This window comes from Neopelma chrysocephalum, unplaced genomic scaffold (genome assembly GCF_003984885.1).
Source record: "Neopelma chrysocephalum unplaced genomic scaffold, ASM398488v2 Primary Assembly neopelma1_25, whole genome shotgun sequence".
In the NCBI taxonomy this organism is placed as follows: domain Eukaryota; kingdom Metazoa; phylum Chordata; class Aves; order Passeriformes; family Pipridae; genus Neopelma; species Neopelma chrysocephalum.
Genome location: NW_020897694.1, coordinates 46559085 through 46584230, shown reverse-complemented (window position 1 = coordinate 46584230; position 25146 = coordinate 46559085). Strand labels below are relative to the sequence as shown.

General features: G+C 37.1%; 1 protein-coding gene across 4 annotated transcripts in view; it reads right to left on the bottom strand.

Annotated features, from left to right (window-relative positions):
* The window catches only part of WWC3 (WWC family member 3), a 97531-nt gene that overhangs the window by 32906 nt on the left and 39479 nt on the right, over window positions 1-25146 (bottom strand). For all 4 annotated transcript variants that reach the window (XM_027675152.1, XM_027675153.1, XM_027675150.1 and 1 more), the window contains 6 exons: window positions 23587-23790; window positions 20475-20551; window positions 18532-18611; window positions 12198-12327; window positions 6510-6659; window positions 4910-4983 (listed from right to left, as the gene is read on the bottom strand). In XM_027675152.1, the coding sequence (XP_027530953.1) occupies window positions 4910-4983; window positions 6510-6659; window positions 12198-12327; window positions 18532-18611; window positions 20475-20551; window positions 23587-23790 (715 nt within the window). The remainder of the gene's footprint in view (window positions 1-4909; window positions 4984-6509; window positions 6660-12197; window positions 12328-18531; window positions 18612-20474; window positions 20552-23586; window positions 23791-25146) is intronic.

Below are 25146 nucleotides of genomic sequence, written 5' to 3'. Positions count from 1 at the left end.
ATCAATTCAAAGATATTAACTCATGCTCATAAAAGGGACAAATTATGGGTATCATACAGTTGGCACTTCCTAATCTACAAGCTCTGGTCTTTCTAGCCTAAACAAGTTCTTCAAACTTACTTTGTTTGAATTTTCCAAGGAGAAAAAAATCAACCAACCAAACAAAAAATATCCCCCTACATTTAAATGCCTAGACTTTGGGGTGACATACCAGACCACTCTAGAGCTGAGGCCTTTGTTACCTGTGGAATGGGAAGACTGGTGGGGATAAAATAATGAAAAAATTCCGCAGTTATGATTTGAAGGAGAATACTGGCTAAGATCACATAAATCAGCCCTGCTTAACTCTTTTCCTTAGGCTTATAATTGGAACCAGTTCTCTGACACTTCAGGTAACAGGGAACTTCTCCGACATACAACACCCAAAGGAGGTGGTTGTGGGACTGAAGACACATAATGAAGGGTGTAAGAACTTGGTAATTTCTGGCATCTACTGACCCACTTCAGCATGGATTATGATTTATATCCAAAGAGGGGAAGGCTAAAGAAAGGGGAAAAAAGACATGGAAAGAACAAGAGGCTGGGGAACTCAGCCAAACGCTCACAAAATTTCTCCACTGTGTCTACTTTGGCTGTTCCTGCAAGTATGTGCCACTGTGGCTTTGGCGGACAACACGGGAACGCTCTGTAGAATATCCAGCCTTCTTGGCAGCCTGATTCATTCAATAACAATGAGCTCTTAAATTAGCTTAAGAAACTCATGAAACCTTTAGAGTCCACTGGCATTTTGCAGATAAAACTCGGTACTGAACTTAAGGAAAATTGCAAAAGCCTCCTAAAAACCAATAGAGAGGAATCAGTATTTTTCCCCAATTCACAGGTGAAGTGATGAAAACTTTAAAGACAGTTCAAAAGTATGTCTCAGCTCCCTTTATAACCCAAAGAAACTGGTTTATGTTTAAAAATTGACACTGGGAGATTAAGGTTTGGCTGGGCCATGTATTTATGATATCAAACAGATTACTTCATGCTTAAATCAGATTTTCAGATTAGTGTAGCGGAATAAAACATACAAATTACTGAATTTCACTAGGTATTAGGCTAGTTGCCTTGAATCCCGCCTACACAAGATGAAGTTTAACAGGAAAATACTTGACTGTGCTATTGTATAAGTACTGGAATGTTGCTACCAATATCCAACCAACACATATTTTGTCAGTACAAGTTCAAACTGCACTGACACACTTCTGATTGTGCTAGTGCTTTTAAAAGCCCAGTTGGAATTTAATTTTTGAAAAGAGACAACAAGTATGCAACAAACTGTACTGAATAGAAAGAAGAAACATTCTTAAAGAGAATGTAGAAATATTAAGCATAGATGAGGAAAAGGCTTTTATAAGGCTAAAATAAATCTCTTGACAGCCAGTGTATGCTTCTGAAATAAAAAGTAGTATCTTTGAATTCAAATTTACAGAAGACACAAACAAACTACTGCTTTTTCACACAAATTAGGTAAGTTGGTTGAAGATGCCTGGATGTATTAGTTAAAGTCAGCTACCACCAGACTGGACTATTAAAAAAATAAAATAAAAAAAATCACAGTTAAAGCTTTTGGTGCTTCTTATTGGAGGGATCATTTTTCATTTACCAATTAATACCATTCAAGGACATGTGGCACTATAGCAATGACATTTCATGATCATTTCCTAATATACTTCATGTAGTCATTATACTGAACTGCACAACTTAAAGAGTTATCAAAGAAAAACAATTTGCTTTTGATTTCTCTTTCCATGAAACAGTCTATTCAGAAAAGTGCTCGAGGGGTACACTTTCCAGTGTGCAAATGCTTTCATGAGAGGTGGTCTCACTGAAATAGCAACTGAAACTAAAAACAGTATTTATCCAGGCAGCTTGGGGCTGTCTGTTCAAAAAGACCGTCCTCCCTCCCTCCTGCTTCTCTGGAGGGCCACACTGACAGATCTGAGAGAAGAAATTTCATGGAAATAAGGTACAGTTTATTTAGAAATAATGGGGGAGGGGAAGGGAGAGCGGCACAGAGAAGAGTACAGAGCAGAAGAAAAGTGATTGAGCCTCTCTTCAGCATGATTGGTGAGTTAAAAAGTAGAACTTACACACCTCCTCCCAGAGCCTGGACCAGAAACAGGGGAGAGTATCTCTTCCCCAGTGTGCTGGAGATGTCAGAACCCACAGTACAAAATATCTGAAATACCCATGGGGAAAATTAAATTGCAAATCATCCTTCCTTCCTTTCCAGTGGGAAACTGAAGCGGGGGGGAAGCTATGTGAATGTCTTAATTTATTCAAAGGCCAAACCACTCAGTAGTTGGGGAGATTTTTGAAGTAGGAATTAAAATGAAATTATCTTTTATGAGGGAAGAGAGATATTTCACGAGCGCAAGCCAACTTTTCTGCTGTCACTGGGTCTCATCTCCTGAATTCCTCAAGATAGTTCATTCAGAAATCCCAACAGTGCATTTCCTTGCATAGACTTCATATACAGAGAACATATTTTTATTTTTAAAGACTTCTTACTACATATGGCATATATTCTGATTTTATCTGGCTAGATTCACAAGAGTGACTAAAACACAACACTGTCCCTCAGTTTGCAGGGCTTTTTGCCTGCTTTCCTTTAAGGCAAAAGACACGCTTTTCTCCAACAGTGCATTTTGAAAGTCTCCCATTAAAAGTTTGTCTATTGTACTTATTTGCTATACGTTTCCACACCCCACTTGACAAGCAAGTAGTCATAAATACTGCCTTACAGTTGTGACATACTGTAGCATTTTAATTTTCTATTTTGTAGATTTTAATCCATCACAGCACATTCCGTCACCCACACTGCGCAGTAACAGTAGTTATTTCACCAGCCAAGGGAGAACGAACACAAAGATATTTAGTAGAGACAAAAGCTCTACAGAAATGTCAGCAAGCTAAGGGGAAGGAATGCATGATAAATGAAGAATGCAACCACAGAGATAACTGGTAGGGGCAATGAGCTTTGTGCAGTTCCACTCAAAAGCTGATTACTTCCGTACAACACACTGTGTGCAGAATAAGGCTACTATTTTAAAGTAACTAACATGCTTTTGCTAAATAACAGACCACTGTCAGAGTTACTATCCTGGGACAGCGAAACTACTCTTACTGCAATTACCATTCTCTAGTTGGAAGGTTAGTTACCCAGATTTTCTACACTTAATTAAGATCAAACCCTAGCTCACTTCTGATGTTCAGAAATACTGCATTCCATGCAGAAACAAATGTTCAGCATTTCCAGCTGAGAAATGCTTTGCTACTAAAAAAAATTAACCCAAAAAGCCCCAACACCTCTCTGCCCCCTCCAAAAAAAACACCACTCCATCTTTTCCCTGCAATAACACAGAAGAATTGTTTTGAAAAACCCACCGAAAAAATATGTCAGAAAAGTTAATTAAAACGTTTTAATACAATCTTCACAGCATCAGTGGCTCTGCTAAACTAAACAGCGTAAAACTAAATTCTATCATTCTTCTTTCAGCAATGAGTCCCTAAACTATCACTGGACTAGTAAGCGCTAAGTGTTAAGCCTGTGACAAAATAGGACACTGACACGTTTTTATTTTGTTCTTTTTATCCCCAGTTATTTAACCTTTGTTAGGTAATCGTCACCAGTATTCACATACAGTATTTACAACGGTGCAGACTTTCATTCGAGGTACAAATCCTGAAGATTTAGCTATGTTTATTTAACATGCTTGCACCAATTTAATTTTTTGAAGCCTATATTGTGTTCAAATGTGGATAAATTTTCCAAGAACAACGAAATAGTGAACTGCCTATAAAGCTTCCAATTCCTGCCAAGACACGACAGCATTACATATTCCCCTAAAGAAAAAGTCACCATGATATGAAAAAAAGAGGCAAAAGCATTGAACTTCTTTTTTTAACCCTTGTTCTGAGAGATGTAAAAAAGTGGAAAAATAGACAACACTGAAAAGAAAAAAAGTTCTAACTTGATAAAAATTTAAAACTAAGGTTTTCAAAGTTAACTAGACAGAAACTTTTAAGTGTCAGTCAATATCAAGAACAGAATGTTCTATCAAGCACAAACTAAAATAATCATAAGTGCATTAAATACCGTGTTCAAGTCATCATCTATACCCACACCATTGTCCTGAATATGTGGCAAATAGTTTGAAAACAATAAGGTTCAATGAGGTTCCACTAAACCATACAAGTAGCTAGTACTTTTAAAACAGTACTAACTAAGAAAATACTTCTACAAACTCATGAAAAAACACTGCACGACTGACCTCCACGAGAGAAATTCTTATCATAAGCAACCAGATTGAATGACTTAGTGAATAATTAATCTATTTCAATTAATAATTTTTTCACTTTTATCGATTTTTTTTGAATCTCAACATTTATTTTTATGTACCCTTTTGTTCAGCTCTGAACATTTTCATTTGTCTCACGTGAGGTTCTGCATTCTTTCTTCACACTGGGTTCATGACTTCAGTACATTGAACTTAGAACACAGGTATGCAAAGCTTTGGATATACTGACAGACAAGGCTGGTAAGTGTAAATTTAAAGACTGTTTATATTGAGGTTTGAGAAGGAGGCTGAAAAAATGTAGAACAGTTTAACTGAACTACCACAATTTTGTGTTTATACAAGTGTAGAATAGGGTTGACATTTAGCTTTATCTCTGCAAACAATATAATAATCTTATGATAAACTTTTATGTTTACCTAAAATTTTATTATCTGTGAACTACTCAATGGTGAACAAATTAGTCTTTCCAAAGATAATTCAGTGGGAAGGTCGGTTCCAGTCCTACTTTAAAAATTTTAATCACAAGCGTAAACGTAAAACCCAATAAATGTATCTTTAATTACCTTTTCTTGGCCTCTTCATATTGCCAGTTCAGTCTTACTTTGTCTACAAGTCTTGTTTTGTCATCAAACCCAAACTTGCAGAGTTGAAGAGCGAGGACAGGGGAAAAAAAGAAAGGAACAAATAAGAATTTAAAAACACTCACCATAAAGGGATAAATTAGTCTCACTTACTGGACTCACTAAAAAACCCTCCATGCTTTAAGTAATAACATAATAAAAATCAATTTTATGCTTTAGAAATACAAAACTAGTTTATTGCTAAAAATACAGAAGATAAAAGAGCCCTTTCAATAAATTATGATCCTGGAAATCAAGAGTTAGCAAACTGAATCATTGATCAATGGTCAAAGTTTTCAAATCTGTCCAAGCCTAAAACACAAAAAGTGAAATATTTTACTATTTGATACAGCTATTTTATGGATAGTTTAATTAGAAGCAATTCACATTACATTCCCTGTCTGTGATGTGTTACCCAACACTTACAGCATTACTACATTTTAAATATTAGTACAAAAAAATTACCTGATCCTTGAAGCAGTTATAGTGTGTATTTATGTTACAATTCCTACTGTATACAGTTCCGTTTCTACAGCAATTTCATTCTTAAGGCATTAGCAGTTCCCTCCTCAGAAGTTTGTGTATGGTCTAAAAGTTAAAACTTAAGTCCCTACGCAAGTGCACTGCTGCATCCCTGGAGTTCTCATTTAGCTGCTGGTTTTGCTCTCTGCATCACAACATGGGTAAAAAATCCACCTCTTTTCTACTCACATCTTACTACCAATAATTCAGGGAAAAATCAACATAAATATGTAATTTTATTTTCCTTACAAAAAACCTATACCTGATAAACACAATTTTCAGACTGTACTTGTCTTGGACAGCATTTAATGTGTACTGGAACAGGAAAATGCTGCTATGTTCCTTTTGGTAATTCCTTTCAGAATTCAATAATCCCATTCACCACCTATCTGAAATACGACATTCCAAAGACATCATCTACCTAACACTCAAAGACAGCCTAGCATTAGCTAAGTTTTCTTAGATTCTTGAGAAGTGTATCTTCTTAAAAACACAAGATTTCCTCTTTTGTAGGGACCCTCTGGAGACATCCAACTTGATAACGAGTCATCAGTGAACAAAGACAATACAGGAGAGATGGGATGATAAGAGCCAATAATTGAGATGATTTCTAACCATATGTGGATAACATCCAGACTGCAGTACTAACAAACTACAAACAGGTTGTCTTCTTACTTTGGTGTCAATCATCCACAGAAGCAAAGTCTTTATTACCAAAGTGGTAACGTGAGACGTGCTCTGCTGGGCTGACTGAGTCCAGGAGCTGATTTTACCTGTCACTGACCTGTGAACATGTCCTTACATCCCTGTGCCGTGTTCAAGCAGCAGAACCACCCAGCCCACAGCTCAAACACTCTGGAAACAATAAGTAAATGAAATTCCCTCAACACCAATATTGCTTTGTATTTTTCATTCTGCTTCAGCCAGCACCTCTTCAATTAAAACAGGAAATAAGAATGTATCACTATAGTTCAAAACCAGCTTATTTCCTACAGCAAATGTTTCACACAGGAACACATACCTCTCCAGTGATGTCAGTCTGAGAACAAGCATCACAGTGTTGTTGAGGTAAACAGGAGTCACTGAGCGAACTAGAATTGTGCTGCAGATCCTGCAGAGAATCTGTAATACAACAGCTATTCCTGAATCCATCTGTTAACTTGGCCAGACTCTACAGGAGAAGAGATTTTTTTAAAATTAGAAAAAAAAAAATTATAATACTTTTTAATAACAGAAAACAAATTAGGAAAATTGTATTTAAGAAATATGACTGGTAGCTTGCCTATAGAAGAACTATTTACAGAAAGTAAAATTCATCACAGTGTTACTAACATGCACAAGCTTTGCTTTGAAATAAACCTCCCCTTTTAAAAGATGCATGTAACAGTAAACAGATTTTAAATTATTTGTTTCAGATCTATGAATGCTTTATCTTCTGTATGGTTTGCAGTTCTTTAAATCTAGCAGCTGTCAACTTCACATTAGCTGATAGGGAAGACAAATGTGATTCACCTGCCCTTTTGCCATCTTCGGCACAGGTTACATTCCTTAGCCACTACTGTTATCACATCCAACTTGACAAATACCTTGTATTGATTGTATTTTTATGACAGCTGATTTCACCCTTGTGCTCTCTTACCCAAGGTTCACATAGTTAAGAGATATTTTACACTTTGGGTTAAGCAAGGCACATCGCTGAAATGTCTAGACAATGACACAAACTGTCAGGATAAAGCAGACTCAAGCAGTCTTTAAGGGCAAAGGGGAACACAACAGAATCACACAAAACCATAAAAATAACTTTTCTGACAATATAAGCTTGGTTGACAGGCTCTTAAAACTCCTAAAAAAAAAAAGATAAAATTGTTAACATTGCTTTTATTTTCTCATTGTGCATTCACACTTTTTCAAAAATTACAGATAATGTAGTATTAGTAACAAAAATCACTGTGCAGGCTGTCATTTATGACAGAGACCCTAAGCAAAAAACATCAAACAAATACTAACATAAATAAATAAATAAATAAATTCTGTCCTCTCACCAGAAGATGAAGGACAATCTAATGTGGAAAAAAAAAATCAGAAATTTGAGGAGCTGTAGTAATTTATAAATCACAACATAATCAAACAATCTGCTTCTAAAAATACAGATTTTTTTAAAAAAAGAAATCTCTAAAACTGCTTAGTCCAGTGTCTGAACTACAGAATCAGAGACAAATCTGAAGCACTGCATTGAGAAAAGGCTGGCCCTCAGGAATCTCAGTGACCACTGGTGATTTGCAACAAGCCCAGGTTACTGTCCATACCCAATTATCAGGAGATTTCTCAAAGTGCAATTTATAAAGGATCACACAGCAATGCTGCTTTTTCTTACAACAAATTCAACTAATGGAGTCCAGAAATGAACCTGTGTAACAAGAACTGTTTGCTATTGATAGGAACAGCAAGGCCACCCTGAAGATGGTCATCTTAAGCATCTGGTTTCAGAGCCTAGGAAGTATCTCATAGGATGGAACCGCAGCAGGCCTGAAACTGGCCACAAAAAGCAGCTTCTTCTGGTGGCCTCCATTTCCATCATAAATAGTCCATCCGTTCACTCTCATATACCAGTCTCTCCCTCAGGCCAGCCTCCACTGGAGATGAAAAAGAGGGAAAACATGAAGTCTGGTACAGGATGAATGAACAAGTAGGTTCCTGGCTACAAGAATGTGGGCCTGTGTTCCTCCCTGACACCCCCTAAGGTGGAGAAAGGAAAGGCAAGGAGGGACATAGGTACACAATACATGTCAGAGACCAGGTGCTGCTCCCTCCTCAGTCTCTCTCTGCTCTTACTACAGGGTCTGAGTGGGGCTGGGATTTCATGCTCAGCATTGGCAGGGATGGAGGACAGTGCAGAGCAATGCCAGACATGCCGGCAGTGGGACAAGGCTACCACCACTTGCCTCCAGAAACCTTACTTGTCTTGGGTCCTCCAGAAAAGCCAGCTATTCTGCCACCTTCCAATTGAACTGAGCCACCTTAATACGAAGAACAAAATATTTTCTTCTCAGTTCTGAGACAGCAAAATTCAATCTCAAGTTACATCGCCAAGAAGTCCCTAGCTCGTGTCCCTTTATCCTCCAAGACTTGCTCTGAAAGAAACTGCTCCACAGCATGGAAAAAAGAAGTGTCTTTTACTTTAAGAAAACTGCAGACTCCTGTCTAAATTTCTTCTTCAAACCTCACTGGAAATCATCCAGTCAAGTCTCCTGTTGTATAGAGGATCAAGAGGGATCCCTAGTGGGTTTGTAACATGGAAATAATAATTTCAGATCATGGCCTCTTCCCAGTAAAGCATGGCCAGTCACATGAACAAAAACTCAGGTTTCAGAAAGCCTGCAAATAAATTATGTCCCATCTGCCCTCTTTGGCTAACACATATTATGTTACAGGTATGTGTAACACCACAGATCCTGATGCCAGAATTTAAATCTAAATTTTTGCCTGTATTTCAGCTACTTTATACACTCCTGGTATGCTCCGGACACCCTCCAGCATTCTCCCTGGCAGTTAATGAAGGGCTACTTGGCTGCTGGCCAGGCTTTCTCTCTGGGCACAGTTGCTGAACCCTGGTCACTACTTAAAAACTACAAAGCATTTGACAGGTGGCAATCACCAAGTAGCATCACATTAACTTACATCTATGTTCACAGGTGACTGTGCCCTAGGGCAAGCGTAAATGCCTTGAGGCCTTATAGTTGGATGAGTGAAAACACAGCCAATCCTAACATGGAAAATTACAACCCAAATTAGACTACTTTTAAATAGAAACAATTTACATAAACTGCTCCGAGTAATTTCCTCCCCAGCTATATGGAGGCATCCATCTTTCATCTAGAACTTAAGAATTGTTTATTGCAATCCCACAGAAACTACCAGAGAGCCTACTGTTAATGTGAAGTTCTAGGCACAGCAGCCCAGACTTACCCAAAAAGAGATAAATAAGCACTGTCATTTCATCATTGTCTGTTGCCATCTGATTTGGGAGCTCTCTGCACAATTTCAGTGCAGTTCCTATCTAACCTATTTAGCTAATCTCACTGGTAACAAAAAGAAATGAAAAGAAAAAAAAATAAAAAACCCACAAAGAGCAAATTCCTGTGTTTCCCAAGGATAAAGGACGATATTTTAAAAGCACATGCACACTGGGACAGAAAAAAAAGTATGAAAGAGATTGGGGAGGAGAGATAAACAAACTGCTTTCAGGAACCTAACCATACACCTTTATTATTCAATCTTATATAAAAAATTCACCCACTGTTTTGGAGCGCTGACACTGCATATTTGGCTTTATTTGTAACCACAGCATCCAGTTTAAATCTGACCACCCTCTCCTTCCCTCGTCAACCTTTTCTCCCACACAACTAAATCCAATTATCATATTTCTACAGCAGCTACAATTTTCCAAGCACCTACACAAGACTGAGTCACTTCTACTATGTTTAGTTCTGTTGCTTACACTGGCCCCTGTCTACTTCCTTTCTCTGAAATAAATCCCCATCTTTTTCCACAACACTTCAAACTCCTTTATTGACAAATTTCAAAGCAAAAAAGATTTCATAATAAAGTTTGTTTTAGCAGCAGTAGCTTTAAAATGTAGCATTTTCAAGAACAAAACAATTTCAATATGGATAGGAAATGAAAAATCAAATTCTGAACTCATTAGGAAGATACTTAAAATAGACTTCCACTTGTTAGACAAAGCTAAATAAATCCAGAACAATAACCTTCAAGTAATTATAAAAAGCAAAAGCACAGATAACTAAGGTGACAACAAAAGTAATTTTTTGGTCAAAATTAAAAAAGTATCAGGCAGAGAGCTGGATATTTTTAAAGAAGTTGGCAGAAATACACAACTTCTACAACTGTAGATGTCGTAAACTATGGCATTTAATTCCTTATTACCATTGCAACAAAACATGGAGAACTGTTTTGCATGCTACACTCCTGTGGGAAGCTATTTTCTAGATTGTCCTGGACTATATGTCTGTTATCGGATGCTATCACAACAGATTCATTAAAAAAATTATACTTCCTAGACTCATATTTCCTGTATTTCATGTAGACACATGAAGAAGGATTAAACACTTTTCATTTTTGCTTCTGTCTTGTGCAACCTCTACATTCTGGTTCTGCGAGTATTGCGCAATCCTTGATGCTAAGCTTGATCCCAGATTTCTAACTCCCTCAACACTGTATTTAAAGAAACTGCAAGTGCACCTAAAGTTGGTTTAACATATATGATTTTCAGCATCTCAATGTTTACAGCTGAATTTACTGCCACTGAGGGCCGAAAATGTTAGGAAAAGAGGGAGAAAATTGGGGGGGACTGAAAACAAGGCCAGTAGTTAAGTTGCTCCAAGATCTCACACTTAAGTCTTTATATTACCGGTTCGTTTCCTAAAATGTGTGTTACCATATCCATGAAGAACTGCCTTTCTAATAATTTCTTGCTAGCCAGGCTGAGAATCACTTTAAAACTCGGCCAACCCAAAATATCAAATATGTTAAAAGCTGCCAAAGCAGAAACTTTTCATAGTAACTTAAGTGTTCTGTCTACTTGAACAAGGATTTGTGGTCCATCAAATGACCTTTGTGTAATGCTTTGGAGACTGAATAATTGTATAACTATGGAAATTCATTATATGTAGGTTATAAGCTACCCATATCATTTAACAATTAAAAAAAAAGAAAAAAATCAAAAAACTACTGCAGAGAAGACTGAAAGAAAATGTTTGAATACCAATATTAATTTAGTACAGTTCCAAAACTTTAGATAACAAAGATGTCTTTTTTCATACAGATGTTTGAAGACTGCATGAAGAGATTTGTCCTTATCACCTCTCTGTATCTGCAGCATATTTTAGCAAGTCTATATTGAAGTCTCTGTGGTGGCAGAGGTTCATTTCCCTTTGATCAAGTCCCTATCATATTAATAACACAGACACGCAACTGAGAGCTCAATGCAGGATGCAGAATCCATTCAAAAGTTAGACCACTACTCAGGCATGTATCTCCCCTCAATCCTTATGCTCTGATTCGTAAAATAATTTAAAGGTTTCATTATGGTTTCTGTATACACTGTATTTAATCATACTCTTTAGGGTTTTGTGAGAACATTTTAAATTAACATGTGCTTTGATGTGGGTACTTCAGAGTTTGGGGCAAAAAGTGACATAGTAACATAGAGATCCAGTTTTGTGAAATACTTGGAAAAACATGGTTGACATGGTAAACATTTTCACATGTGAATTCTCAATCTTACTTCATTATAGGTAATACAAAGAGACATTAAACAAAATGAAAAACAAATACTGCAAAACAATGCTTTTTTTTTTTTAGTGCAGTATAATTACTCCATGGTAGCCTTAGACATAGCAACAATGGAAAGCTATATTCAATAAAGACATTGATCTAAATGTAACTTAGGTAACTACATTACCTAAGACAAAAATACAAAATGTGTACAAAACTATAAGTTCACACTACAGAAAATGACTACTTACCTTTTTTGAGTTGCTTGATATTGGCAATTATCAAACAGAAAAATCAGTTTAGGGCACCCTACTTCATTATTTAAACTTGGTAAACCCAATGTAATCCCTAACAAGAAAATAGCAGTAGGTAATTACTATTCAGCAGCTATTTGTTTAGTAGCATACTTTTTTACCTGCATAAGGTCCTGCCTTTCTTTTTCACCTGTGCATATAGCTTTCTTTATGGTTCGAAGTTCACTCATTATAGCTTGTGCTTCATCCAGTCTATAATTTGTATGAGCATTTGACATCTTACGATCAATCCTGTTCAAAAGATTAAGACAAATTCAGGAATTTTCACAACATTAGAAAGCACATAGGCTTAAGACCGCTTGCTTATTCATGTACCACTTCATTTCCAGAAATAAAATTATACTCTGCTCAGAACTAACATAGCACTCAGTGCCAAGTCCACTCTAAAGACAAAGCAAAGCAATTATCTACCAAGGTTCTTCAGAACCAACAAATTTCCTCGGTTTAATGTCCTAATACAGAGCTTTCTACGGGCAATGTCTGTGGCCTATTTCAAGCAACAAAAGTAAAATCAACCTAAAACTAACCTACATGGTGGTAACTCAAAAGATAAGGTAGCAGTCTAGCTGTCACATTTTCCATGCAGCCCTACACATTGCAATAGCTCTTCCAGGACTTTTATCTGATCTTGCTTTAGAAGTTTCTAACAAAGGTTATTCATTTTCTCAGGACGAAAATTTTAATTCCTAAAATTTTATTGCAAATGCTTTCCTGCTCCTTAAGGATTTTTGAGTATCTTTTCTATAAGACATCATCATCCTGCACTGAAAATCATGACACGGGACCATCCCAGAATATTTTAAATGTAAACTCAGCAAAGAACAAGAGCACTAATCATGACATAAGGTTGAAGTACTACTAATGTTTCCATCTTGACATAAAAAACTCTCAAGTGGAACATCTACTGGCTGAGTTTTCAACCTTTTTTCCAGCAATTCTCAACAGTAAAGGACAACATATCAGGATGCAGAAGCATAATCCAGTGTACCATCTTGATAATTTGCTTTGACTTATAGATAAAGAACAAGACCAGAGATCCCACTGAACTTAAAAATAATCATTTGGTCCTGGATTTACAACAAATGGCTATAGGGTTTTAACAGGTTTTACAGGTTGTCCACAGCAACTACAGAAAATGATGTTAAGCTCCAGTTAAAATATTAAAAACTCAATTTTCCTGTTAATGTAGCATAGAAAGTGTGCATGTAGAAAAAAAGGAGGTATGTGTAATGGTGCTTAAGCCAATGCTCAGAACAAACATCTTCAGGAAAAGGTGTAGCTGGTTAACAGAATTAAAGATAAAAACATACAATGGTCACTACAAAGGGCACCAGTTTTCAAAAAGATGTAGTAGGAGAGGGCATGCTATACATATAGGACAAGAATATCCAAACTCTATTTAAAATATCAAGAATAACTAAAAGTTTCAAGCTAGGTATTATATTAAGCTAAGAGTATCAGCAACACTCAGCATGTTCTGTCAGTTAAATACAATCAGTGAAATTCCACTTGCATCAAATTACTTGCTTTAAAATTAAAATATTAAAATGAAAAATCAAAAGGCTTGAATGAAAATCTTGTGGTTTTATTGTGCAGCTCACAATACTTAGGAAAAAAAACACAGGTTGGGTTTCTACAGTTTTGGTTTGTTTGTTTTTTTTCTGATAGTTCCTGCTTTCAGAGACAACACAAAATAAGTCTGAATGTCAAGATTTCAACTTAAACACAATTTTCGTCATGTTACATAAGAAAATATCTAAAGTTTTATGATCACTGGTTCAAGAACAAGAAAGGACTTAAATTTCATGTGGATTAAGGTTGGAGTTTTTGTTTGGTTGCTTTTGTTTTCCTTTTAATCTTCACTAATTTTTAGTTAAAGTCCTGAAAAGATAAAATCATGGTAAAACAACTAATCCAATTCACTAAAAGTCACATGGAAAGGATAGCACGTTTTTATCTGAAGGTGACTGTAATGTTAAGAATGTAGATTCCGTCCAAACATTGGACACGAAAACGCCTCATTATACTGTTTGCTAGGACCAAGGTGGCATTCCAGGAAAAGGAAATTATTTAATTTCAACCAGATTTTTGTCCAGTAACCCACATACTCATGTTCCTAGACATCACTTTGGAGCCCGCCTTATGAATCAAAATTTGTTTAAGGAAAGAATCAGAAATACTGCCAAAAGTATTTAGGCTTAAATCAGTATTGCTGTCAACCCAAACTGACTTAAGTAACTTAAGTTACAAAATTACTTGTTATTTATTGTCTGTTAATTTTTTTCCATTTTTTATTAAGATCTATTTTTGAAATGCATGGAGTTAACAGGAGTCTTCCATTTTATTAACGGAAAATAGCATGATACAAATATAGATCAGACCTTTGTATGAACAGAAAAAATGTTCAACCAACACAAAAAACTATGTTTTCTGAGGAAGATGTTTCTAGGAGACACAGACTATTAATATGTTTCAGCCGTATAGGGCAGATTCTGTGTTCCTCTATTTTCCTCCATGTGTTCTCAAATACACAAGATTCCCCCCCTCCTCACCAAAGCACAGGTCTGTATTTGAGTCAAAATCTGATTCTAAAGCTTTTGTCAGGTCTCCTATCCTCTAAATTAGTCTGTAGCTACAAACAGTTCAGCCAGTCCTAATTCCCTGTCACTCCCAACTTCTCACAGCGTTCAGTCTGCTCTCATGGCCAACTGGCCAAGTTTTCATTTCCTTTGTTGCTGAACGCCTCCTTCCTCCAAAATTCCTACTGGGGAGCAGAAGGGTCACTGAAAACACAGGGGAGGAGGAACTGCTGTCAGGCCAGAGGAAGAAATTTGTTCCAGAAAAGGCTCATATTTAACCCTGTAACTCTGGACTGTGACAGGATCAGACACACCTTGGGACAAAGGCACTGGCAGAGGCCAAGGAACACCTTCCTGCAGGGAGGGGATCTCTGCAGGTTTTAAACAGTGAGCTCTAGAAAGTCTCCAGTGGACAAACACAAACTTTGATGTCCAAAGGTTTATCACAACATTGCCAAATATAGATGAAACTGTAGAAAGTACAGCCCTGATAAAAGCAGCACTACAAAGACTGAAATTATGACTGTATTGAAGTTGTAAAGGTATCAAAAAAACCTTCAATCCTGTCTCCCCCACAAAACCCCACTTCTCTCTAGTCGTTTTGTGGTTTTGTTTTCTTTTTGTTCTCTTCAAAGATGGCTAAGCCATTTTATTAAAATTAAAAAGAACATAAAACACAGTCCAAGGCAGACACTGTACATGGAAAATGTCAGTGCAAGAGATTTGTATTTAACAAATGCATTTGAATTAGAGAGCAACATAAACTGATGGAAATACTGAGCAACCTAACCACCATCACCATAAAAGTTGTCTCTTCTCTGAGAACTATAGCCAGGAAAGGTTGCACAGGGAGTCACATGGCAGCAGGTTCCAATACCACTCATAATGCCATTCTGGTAAGACTTTCAAAGCAAACATTCAGCCAGATGTTAAGCCCCAAGTGTGACAGCTCCCAGTATTGTTCTTGGCTTATACTTGAAATAAAGTGATGAACATGGCTTTAAAAAACCTGAACAGGATGCATGCCATTTGCAGTCTGGCCGTTACTTGAAGATTTGACCTAGCACAAAAAGGAAGAAGAATTACACAGACCAAAAATTTAGGAAACAAAACAAAAGTGGGAAATGTCTGAGATGCAATAACCTTTAAAAAAGGGGAGGGAGAAGCAGAAATCAGCATTATTGTTTTAAAGAAGGAGTAATCAATATGTTTTTAGACCATATACTTACTTTGAGGATATGCGAAAACTAAACTACTTCAGCCTTGGTACTTGACCCTTCTCTCCCAACAAATATAAGAGCTAGAGGAGGAAAAGCTAGAGCACAGTTAGGCTTTTAGCCTGATTTGCCTACTGACTTCACAAGGAGAGAAACTCCTCTCTTCAGTTTTCACTGCAAGTACTCTCCAAATTGGCTCACTTCCTACTAGAAGCAAAATACTCAAAAGAAAGCACATATCTCACCAGAAAGGAAAATAAAGAAATTACTTAAAAACACAAACCAAAAACAAAACCACAAGTCTCTTTCACAAGCGAAGAAGTTACTGCAGAGAGCAGAGTTCAGCAAGGCACAAACACCAAGAGAAATTCACTGCAACTCCAGACAACACACAGGCAAAAGGTTCTCCCCAGCTTCAGCAAGCAATGACAAGTGCCACCCAGTGCACAGATGGGACAGACTGTGACTGTACCAACAGCAGCAATGGCATCACTGAAGCACCAAATTGTCATGCTTGAACTTGTACACTACATGACTAGAGAGACCCACTGATGAATCAGATATGCTTTAAAATAATTCCTCCCTTGAATGTCTCTCCTATAACCCCATCCTGTAGCATGGGCAACTTGACTTGGGCTATATCCAAGATTAACATTTGTATTCTTAATCATTTGCAGACTTTACTTCTCAAGAAGTTGCACTACTTTGCTGGACTATCTTAAATGAATTATACTAATTAAAACAATCTTGAGTTTCAAATGGCCTTCAAATACTTTCATCATCCTAGTCAAGTGGTTAGTCCTTTTATAAAACAATTGAACCTATACCCTTAAAATAACCCAAAAACCAGAAGAAGGAAAACAAATAAAGAAAGCAGAAAAGGCAAGGCAAGGCAATTCTTACTCAAAGGAAATACAAGTAAGAATCTTAAGACAAAATTGCATTTGTTCTGTTACTGCTTACATATCTAGGTCACCATACTGAGACATTGATTATACACAAAATATTACTTAGTATATCAAAACAGCAAATACTTCGGAGTGCTTTTTTTTAGTAATTTTCAGTTAATATCACGCATTAACAATTCCCCTAACTACCTATAAATGCTTCAATAAAAACATAGTTATGCCTGAAAATTATTACATTATATCTGCCAATGAAGAATTTTGGTTGAACAAGTTTTCTTCTCTGAAACTTTTAAAATGCTTTATAAAACAAAGGAGCCTCGTAAGCTGATAAAACAAACAAACAAACAAAAACCACCAAAAACAAAACAAACAAAAAACAAAGACATCAAAAATATGAAGTGCATGGGCTACTCCCTCTTCTTCAGTAAAATCTGAATATCTCCCTTTATATTGTTTTGTTAATGTAGTACCAATCAAAATCAAAGTTGGAAAATAAGCAGCTTAACTGCTCCAGGATCCCTGGAACTTTGTTAGAATTCCTGAAGTGAAAGTGTGAGCCCATGCTTTTTAGCACCAATGCAATAGATCCAAAGCTTCAAAATATTTCTGCAGATACTGTACTTATGCTGTAAAATGCATTAGACATGCAACAGTTCCAACATTTGCAGGAAGCTCCTGCATTAGGCAGTTCGTTCATATGCATGCTGTAAAAAAGGCCAAGATTTCTAAAGGCACAGCCACATATCCAAGGCAAATCCAAGTGCTGTTCAAGCTCTTGGTCTAGCCCCTGGCCTCGCTGAACAGATCTGCAAGTCACAACAACCTGTGTTTACCTGCCATCTTCTCTATGGCCTGGCAACCTCTCACCTATCCCAGCAGGAATCCTGTGTATGTGCTACATGTGTAGGTGACTAAGCAGCACACAGATGGAAGTCACTCAGTTCTCATCTGATGTCCTGCTGGAAGAGCGGCAGGGAGAGTGTCACCACACCATTTCACAACCTTTGACACTATTGAACACACAGGAAACAGAGCACGGGCTGCCTAATAGCCCTGGGAGGAGTGGCATATTGCCTGAGTTTCCTTTCCTTGCTAGGAGAAGACAAGGAGTCACATATACACGCAGTCATTTTGCACACATAAAACAAAATCCAAGGTCCCACAGACCACCAGATTTACAGTACAAGCACAAGTCAGCTATACTGTGCAGAATGAGATGGCCTGACCGCCAGGTAAAAGGAAGCAGCACTGTTGTGGTGTACAGTTTTCCCCCCAGGGAGAAGTACTGTGCCCAGCCAGAAAGCCTTGGCACTGCTACAGGAAAACTACTCCACAGCATGGTGCTCTGGGCTGTGCTCCAGGCAGTAGATATTTCCAGAAAACATTTGGAAAATATTTCAAAAATCCAATTCCACTTTGACAATATCTTCAGGAAGAGTTAAAGAACAGGGCCTGTAAAACTGTTCTTGCATGGGAATCCATAAAATCACCGCTCCAACCAATTTTGTCCAACACTTCTTCCATCATTTCACATTGCTCTCACCCTGCATCATTATCACAGTAGAAAGTCTGAAGCAAAGCATTTAACTTTTTCTTTTTGGCAACACAGTTCTGAGAAATTAATTCCAAGACAAATTAAAAAAAACAGATAATAATAATAATAATAATAATAATAATAATAATAATAATAATAATAATAATAAATAAGCCTCCCACAAACTCTTAACTTACTCTTGCAGAGTTTCCACTCCTTTTTCTTTATATTGCAGCTCCTGCTTCATCTGTGCCAACTCCCGTTTGAGCCGAGAAAGCTGAATATAACAAAATAACTTAAAGTAATAATATGCAACAGAAACTTCCATAAAAAAAAATTGGGTTTAAATATAAAATTTTAAGTTACTTCAAAAAACTGGAGTGATAAGTTTTCTTCTTTTTTTGCTTTAAAATCTACATTAAAAAACAGAGGACTTTCTGAAATATCATAAGATCCAATCAAACAGCAGTCACAACATTCAGCTTTTAAAGTATCAATTTCCTCATCTATTCTATCGTGTTTCTATCTCCAATAGGTTATGCTAACAGCACGTTTCAATCCATAGAACTTTTCTTCTCCCTTCATAGTAGAGACACATCTCAACTGTCTTCCACTCTTTAGTCAACTTTAAAAAAGCCTGAACATTCAATGTTGATAATTTTTCCATCTGGGAAAACAAAATTACTGGCAGCAGAACTGGCCTGTGTGAGGGGCTTCACAGCACTTAGGGTAACCAGGACTGTCAGAGTCCCACCAGAGTCCCACTGTGTAGCCCTCCCTCTTCCCCATTTGTTCTTGCCCTTTCCTCAAAACTCGTGGTACCAACCTCTAAAGCACTCCTATACCCTCACCAACTCTTTTAAACACTCACAAGCTCACCAAAAGTAAAATGAAAAAATGCACCACTTAACATCATGTACACAAACACTTTATAGTGCATATTTCATTCTATTTCCTGCAACAACTCAATGGCTATGCACACATTTGGTTGAACATATTATCCCATTCACTCATTAGGTCATTTTGTTTTAAGATGCAGGAACAGACGCAAATAGTCATATAAGTGAAGACCCTGTTTATTTTCTTTAAATAAATAAGAAATAAGGCTTATTTTCTTGTTCAGAATATGCTGACATTTAGAATATGTAAAACAAGCAAACACTAGTCAGCATTTAGTAAATATATACAGATAGAATAAATGCCTTTGGAGGGTGGCGAACGGGATTTATTTTCAGAGGCATTCATGTGAAAAGTGGTCACTCCAACAAAAATGGAACACTATCCTGTGAAGAGAAGTACTTTTTTATTTATTTTGTGAGCTGAGTGCCTGGCATGCTAAAAACCATTTTATCCCCTAAGAAAAAGAAAGGTACAGTCTTTAAATAGGTTCTAGAGCTTAATACTATAAACTGCTTTTTATAATTGCTTATGACTGTTAGATCACTTTGCTTGAAACCAATGTGCAATATTTATCTCTGTGCTAAAGCATCATGAGAGAAATTCAAGAAGCCAACTATTTTGCCTTCAGCAAACATGGTACCAAAACCACGATTCCATTTTTTTTAAAAAATACGTAAATATATAAGTATGGAACATTTTTATTACAGAACTGCTTACCACTGTCAGAATACTTGAACTCCTCCTCCTCAAAAAGGAGCTCTGGCCAAATCAGCTAAAAAATTCTATTTGGCCAACAGGTCTACTGAATTGTGAAGAGATTTCCAAATAAGTAGCTAAATCTAGAGCTCACTGGAACCTCACTGAAAATGGGTAAGTGGTATGAAGAGAGTGGGCTTGAACAGCTTTTAATAATGAAAGAATTTCACTGCAGAGTATTTACTACTTGTGGCAGTCGCACAGAGAAAGCAATTTCTGGAAGCCTGGCTGAGCTTGCCTCTGACATCTGTGACAAAAATGTTTACACTTGTAACATGGAAAAAGCATTACTTCACAAGTTGCTGAAATGCAATTAATGTAGAGTCCTTCTAACAAAACAACATGCTCAAATAAAAAAGCAGTTTTTTAATACCATATTTCTAAAAATGCATTCAACTTTCAGTGTAAAGGCTAAAGTAAAACAGTCTCCCTCCCTTCCCCATGTGTAATTCATATTTTTACAAAATGAAAAAAGATTACTCACTCTGTCACGACGGCTGGCTATTTCTGCTTTAATCTGATATGGGTCATACTTGGTATTAGTTGAAAATCCAGAGAATGCTAAACAGATAGAAAACAGCATTTTATTTTTTTTTCCAACACCCTTCTTTAATACACTTGATAAGATGTGGCACTATTTTAATAAACAGTTGCAAGTTATTAGGCTTTAAAATAATCCTCTGTGCTAAAGTACAACTGAAGATTTCCATTTGGTCCACCTGAAACTTTTTTGTCCTGAACAACAACAATAATTGCATATAGCAGCACTGCATATTCCTAAAAGCAACTAGCTTTTATGACTGGATGGTAGCATTTACTGATGCAAGAAATGTGTAATATTAACAATTGCTAGCTGCTTCCTAGGTATATTGAATTAACAGTATGATAGGGACTAAAGTTAAAAAAAATCCCAATTGTCAGAACAAAATCACATCAGCTAGGAAGAAAAGCTGCCTCCTAAAGCAACAGTGTAGAGAACCGACATACAGATCAAACTCTGGCAAGTGAGCTCTCTGCACAGTGTATCTGGAGTCAGGCAATGATTTCAAGCTGTGCCATTACAAGCTAAAGCCTAGACAGATGAATTAAAGGTCCTAGAGGAGGCTGGGCAAGAGCAACCATGATTTATAGAGTGAGCCACTCAAGGCAGCACTGGCCCACTGAAAAATGCCTGGTATGTGAGTGGATGGGGTTGTGCTGTCAGACCTTCCATCCTTTTGCAGAGCTGAAGGCTGCTACTTTGAAACCCATATCCGTGTCTGCGCTGCAGTGAACCTTTCGACTCTCGAAAGAATACTGCAACACCAAGGTCATGTTGAGCGTGCAGGAACTTGCCAAAATGAGTAGTCATGCCTGAACTAATTCTCTAAATCCAGGATTTTCTATGGATTTTTTTTTTTAAACAGTGCTGACCACAACTGAGTCACAAAACTGCTGCATGGGCACCTCCCTGCCAATCCACAGCCACTGAGCTCACAACACCTCCCACTCATGAGCATACGACACTGAGTCAATGGCAGCACCCACAAGCAAAGTGGAGGAAAACGCTTTGTGAAGTTTTAGTTCTTTCAATGCAACAACCTGAAACAAGTAGTAGTGGAGGCAAGGATACTCGCAATATAAGCCCCCAACTTCGGTCATGTAATTGCACTCAAATTAGAAGCCTACTATTTCTGTACAAGAAATGGAGAAGCAAGCATCCCACAGTGGAGTGGAGGAGTCAAATTAAGAAAAACAAGTGGAGAAGAAGCCTCTGGGAATCTTGAGTTGACAGCACGATTAATCCCCAAGAGGAAATTTTAAAAAAAAAAAAAATCTGGCTAAATCAGCCCGCCCCATTTTCTCAAAACAGATGCATATGACCTTAAACCAATATAAAATATATTAACACATTTGTAGAAAATTTAAATATTTTTTTCACCTCAGAACAAGTGGAAGATTTTATTTAAATGCTCTTACAGAGTCTCATTATCAATACCTAAAAACCCCAAAACTATCAGAAGACTGAGAAACATAAGTCAATCGACATAGCATTTCCATTTGTTACAGATAAGCTCCAATTTTGTTGTTTTAAGCCATATTTTGTTGCCGCTTCAAGCAACTCGTTTTTCCAAGAGCTTCAAAAATATGAAAAACAGGTAATATTTTTCTAGTATATTTTCATCTTCAAGAGAAGTTTCTTTCTGTATATTCACCTCAAGTAATTCAACAAAATATTCCACAGAACTATTGCAAATTTTTTAAAAACAAAAAGCCCAAGCTCCTAGAAAGGTATTGCAATAAACGTCTATTTTGATTTTATAATCTCAAAAAATACTGACGACACTATCTTTTATCCTATTCCAAGTCTTTAAACAGTAGGTAAACACACTTTAAACAATAATTTCTTTTTAAAAATTTCTTTCTTAGTAAGAAAAAAATCTTAATACTTCTTAAGATTGAACATAACAGGGAGAAATAAAACTAGTCACAATCATTCAGTTATGTCACAAACTAAATCACAGAATACATGTATTTAAAACTAAACAAGTAGATGAGAATCCCAGTTCAACAGTAACAGAATACTTGGTCCAATCCACGTGGGATATTTCAGCCCTAAAAACACAGGATTTTGGCATACGTATGAATTACCTTGGATTAATAAATACCAGCGGATCAGTAGCTAAATACTTCTATCCACATGCCTGCTCTAAGTTCCCCTCCACAGTCAGGTTTCTTGAACGTTTTCAGAAAAGGCTAAAGCAGAGTTTTCCATTCTTACCAAGTACTTGTCATTTAACATCAAACCCGCAGTTAAACAATGTCAGTACACACAGCAGCCACTGAAAAGCCACCAGCGCAGTAAAACTCCACTACATTTCCACGTGGCTGTTGGGTATATCCACTTGACACACTTCTTTGAACTCAAATGTTTGGCGCTCTGGCAAAGACACCTTTTCCTATTGCACCAGCCAACAACCGTGACAGTGGTGCAACATCTTTAGAATTCAGAAAAATGAAAAGGGCAGGAAATCAAAGCTCTACAACCTACACCACCAATAATATCACAGCCTGACATTCAAGAATGAGGTGCACTAAGGAAATACTGCTTCCTACTTTGTGGTCAGAGGTGCCCTTGACCACAACAGTTTGCCCCTAACACCTTATAAAGTTGCTAAACAGACCATGGATGTACAGAAGCTTTCCCCTAAGTTGATGGCTTCCACCCATGTTGAGGGTAGAACAATTTGTGAGTTTAGGAGCGCAAGTGGGTGGCTGGTCCAGCAACATTCAATCTTGCCTTCACTGCCTTGCAGAGAACATCATTACAGCTGGTTCCAAGAGGGTAGAGATGCTAGCTGGGATATATTCCTGTTTAGTGTTACATCCCAGTTTAGTGTTAATATTTTTCCCTGTTAAATGTTAAATCTATATTCTAATAGAACTAACAGGAAATGAAAGACCTTGAATAGCAGAGTCAAAGGATAGCACCTCACTTCTGTGGTCAGAATCTTCATTCAGAGAAGAATCCGGTGACGGAAATACTTCACAACATTTCTTACACCACATCTTGTGAGAGGCAGGTGAGTAAAATCAAGAAAAGACTATAAACTCACAGCTGGCATAAGAACGGCTGTCATCCTCACACATTTTGTGCAATTGTTGATATTCTTCTTGGGCTAGTTCAAAACGCTGCTGCTTTATTTGGTAAATCTCTTTCTTGGCATTGAGTGCCTCCTGGGCAACTATTAAATATTCCTTCAGCATGCGTTCTTGCTCCCTTCTCCATTGCTCCCTTGGGTCCTCAATTTGTGTGAGTTCTAAGGAGAAAAAATTAAAAGCATTAAAAAAAATTTGTAAGATACTTTATGCTACGAAGTACAAATTATTTTGTTCATGTCCGTTCTGAACCAGCATACCTAACACTACAGTGCATCAATTGATCCAGCCAGGACGAGAAGAAGAAAGGATGCAGAGTGAAAGAACAGGAAAAGCCTTTTCAAATATAAAAGGCATTTAAATTTGATTCTTTTCTTTACAAACTAGTGCAAACCCAAAGAAAACAGTATTTTGGCTCTAACCTTCCCTCGTAGCCAACTTGAAATTTTTGAGAACTACCAAAAAACCCAGAAGCACAAAGGACAGTGAAAGGTATCCCAATGCTTAACCCATAACTCTACAAATAGCTGGAACTACCTTATCATACTACATACAACTTTGCAAGTGCAACATCCTGAAAGGTCAGAGACTGTCTCTGCATACTTAAAAAGAATAAGGTAATTCAACAGAAAAGTCAGCATTTTAATCTCAAATCCATAAAGCATTTAAATTGCTTCTATTTTTGTTTTAAGAAACAGCAGTCTCATGTTTTCACTTTCCAGGGTTTAGAACAGTTTATATTCAAACACAAATCAAAACCAAGTTTCCACCACAAAATCTTTCCCATACATATATTGATTTTCAAAGTTACTGCAAAACAATCTCTTTGCAGCTGCAAAGGCATCTGAGGAGGACACATGCACTAAAATCCTAAAAAATTATTGGTTCATTTGTTTTCTTTTTGTGAACTAACAAAAATGTTTTACATGAGGATGTCCATGTAAAGTCTCATCTTTAAACGTAAGGTTAATTTCTGGTGATTGAAGTTCTACCAGTAAGAAGTTGATGCAGACACAACGTCAGTTTTCAAAGTAATGGCAGAACCTGCAGCACGGTCAGGAGGTAAGCACCTAGCAGTTTTTTCCAAATTTGGTTTCTTATGAGAGATGAAAGTCAGTTATGTTTTGCATTAATCATGAGTACATAATTCAGTATACTGGTGTCAGTGATGAAATACAAAACTGTAAAAGACTGAGTCCAACAGATTAAGAATTCCACTGGTGTCGGGTCATGTTAGCAACTCTACCATTTGAGAGCCATGTGAAAAGTGTATAAACAAAACCAGAAAGCTCAAAGAGCAGTACTTCCAACAGATTTGCAGATTATTTCACTAAATAACTTTTTCTCTTAACAGCTGTCCCCTTTCTCTCCCTGCAACTCCTCACATATAAAGATTGTCCCCATCGTTCTGCAATTTCTTCCCACATGCCTGAGATCCTTGATTCCCAGCAGCACCTTCTGGATCCCAAGACCCCAAACTATCTCTGCAGCCAAGGACAGGATGTGCTTTGACTTGT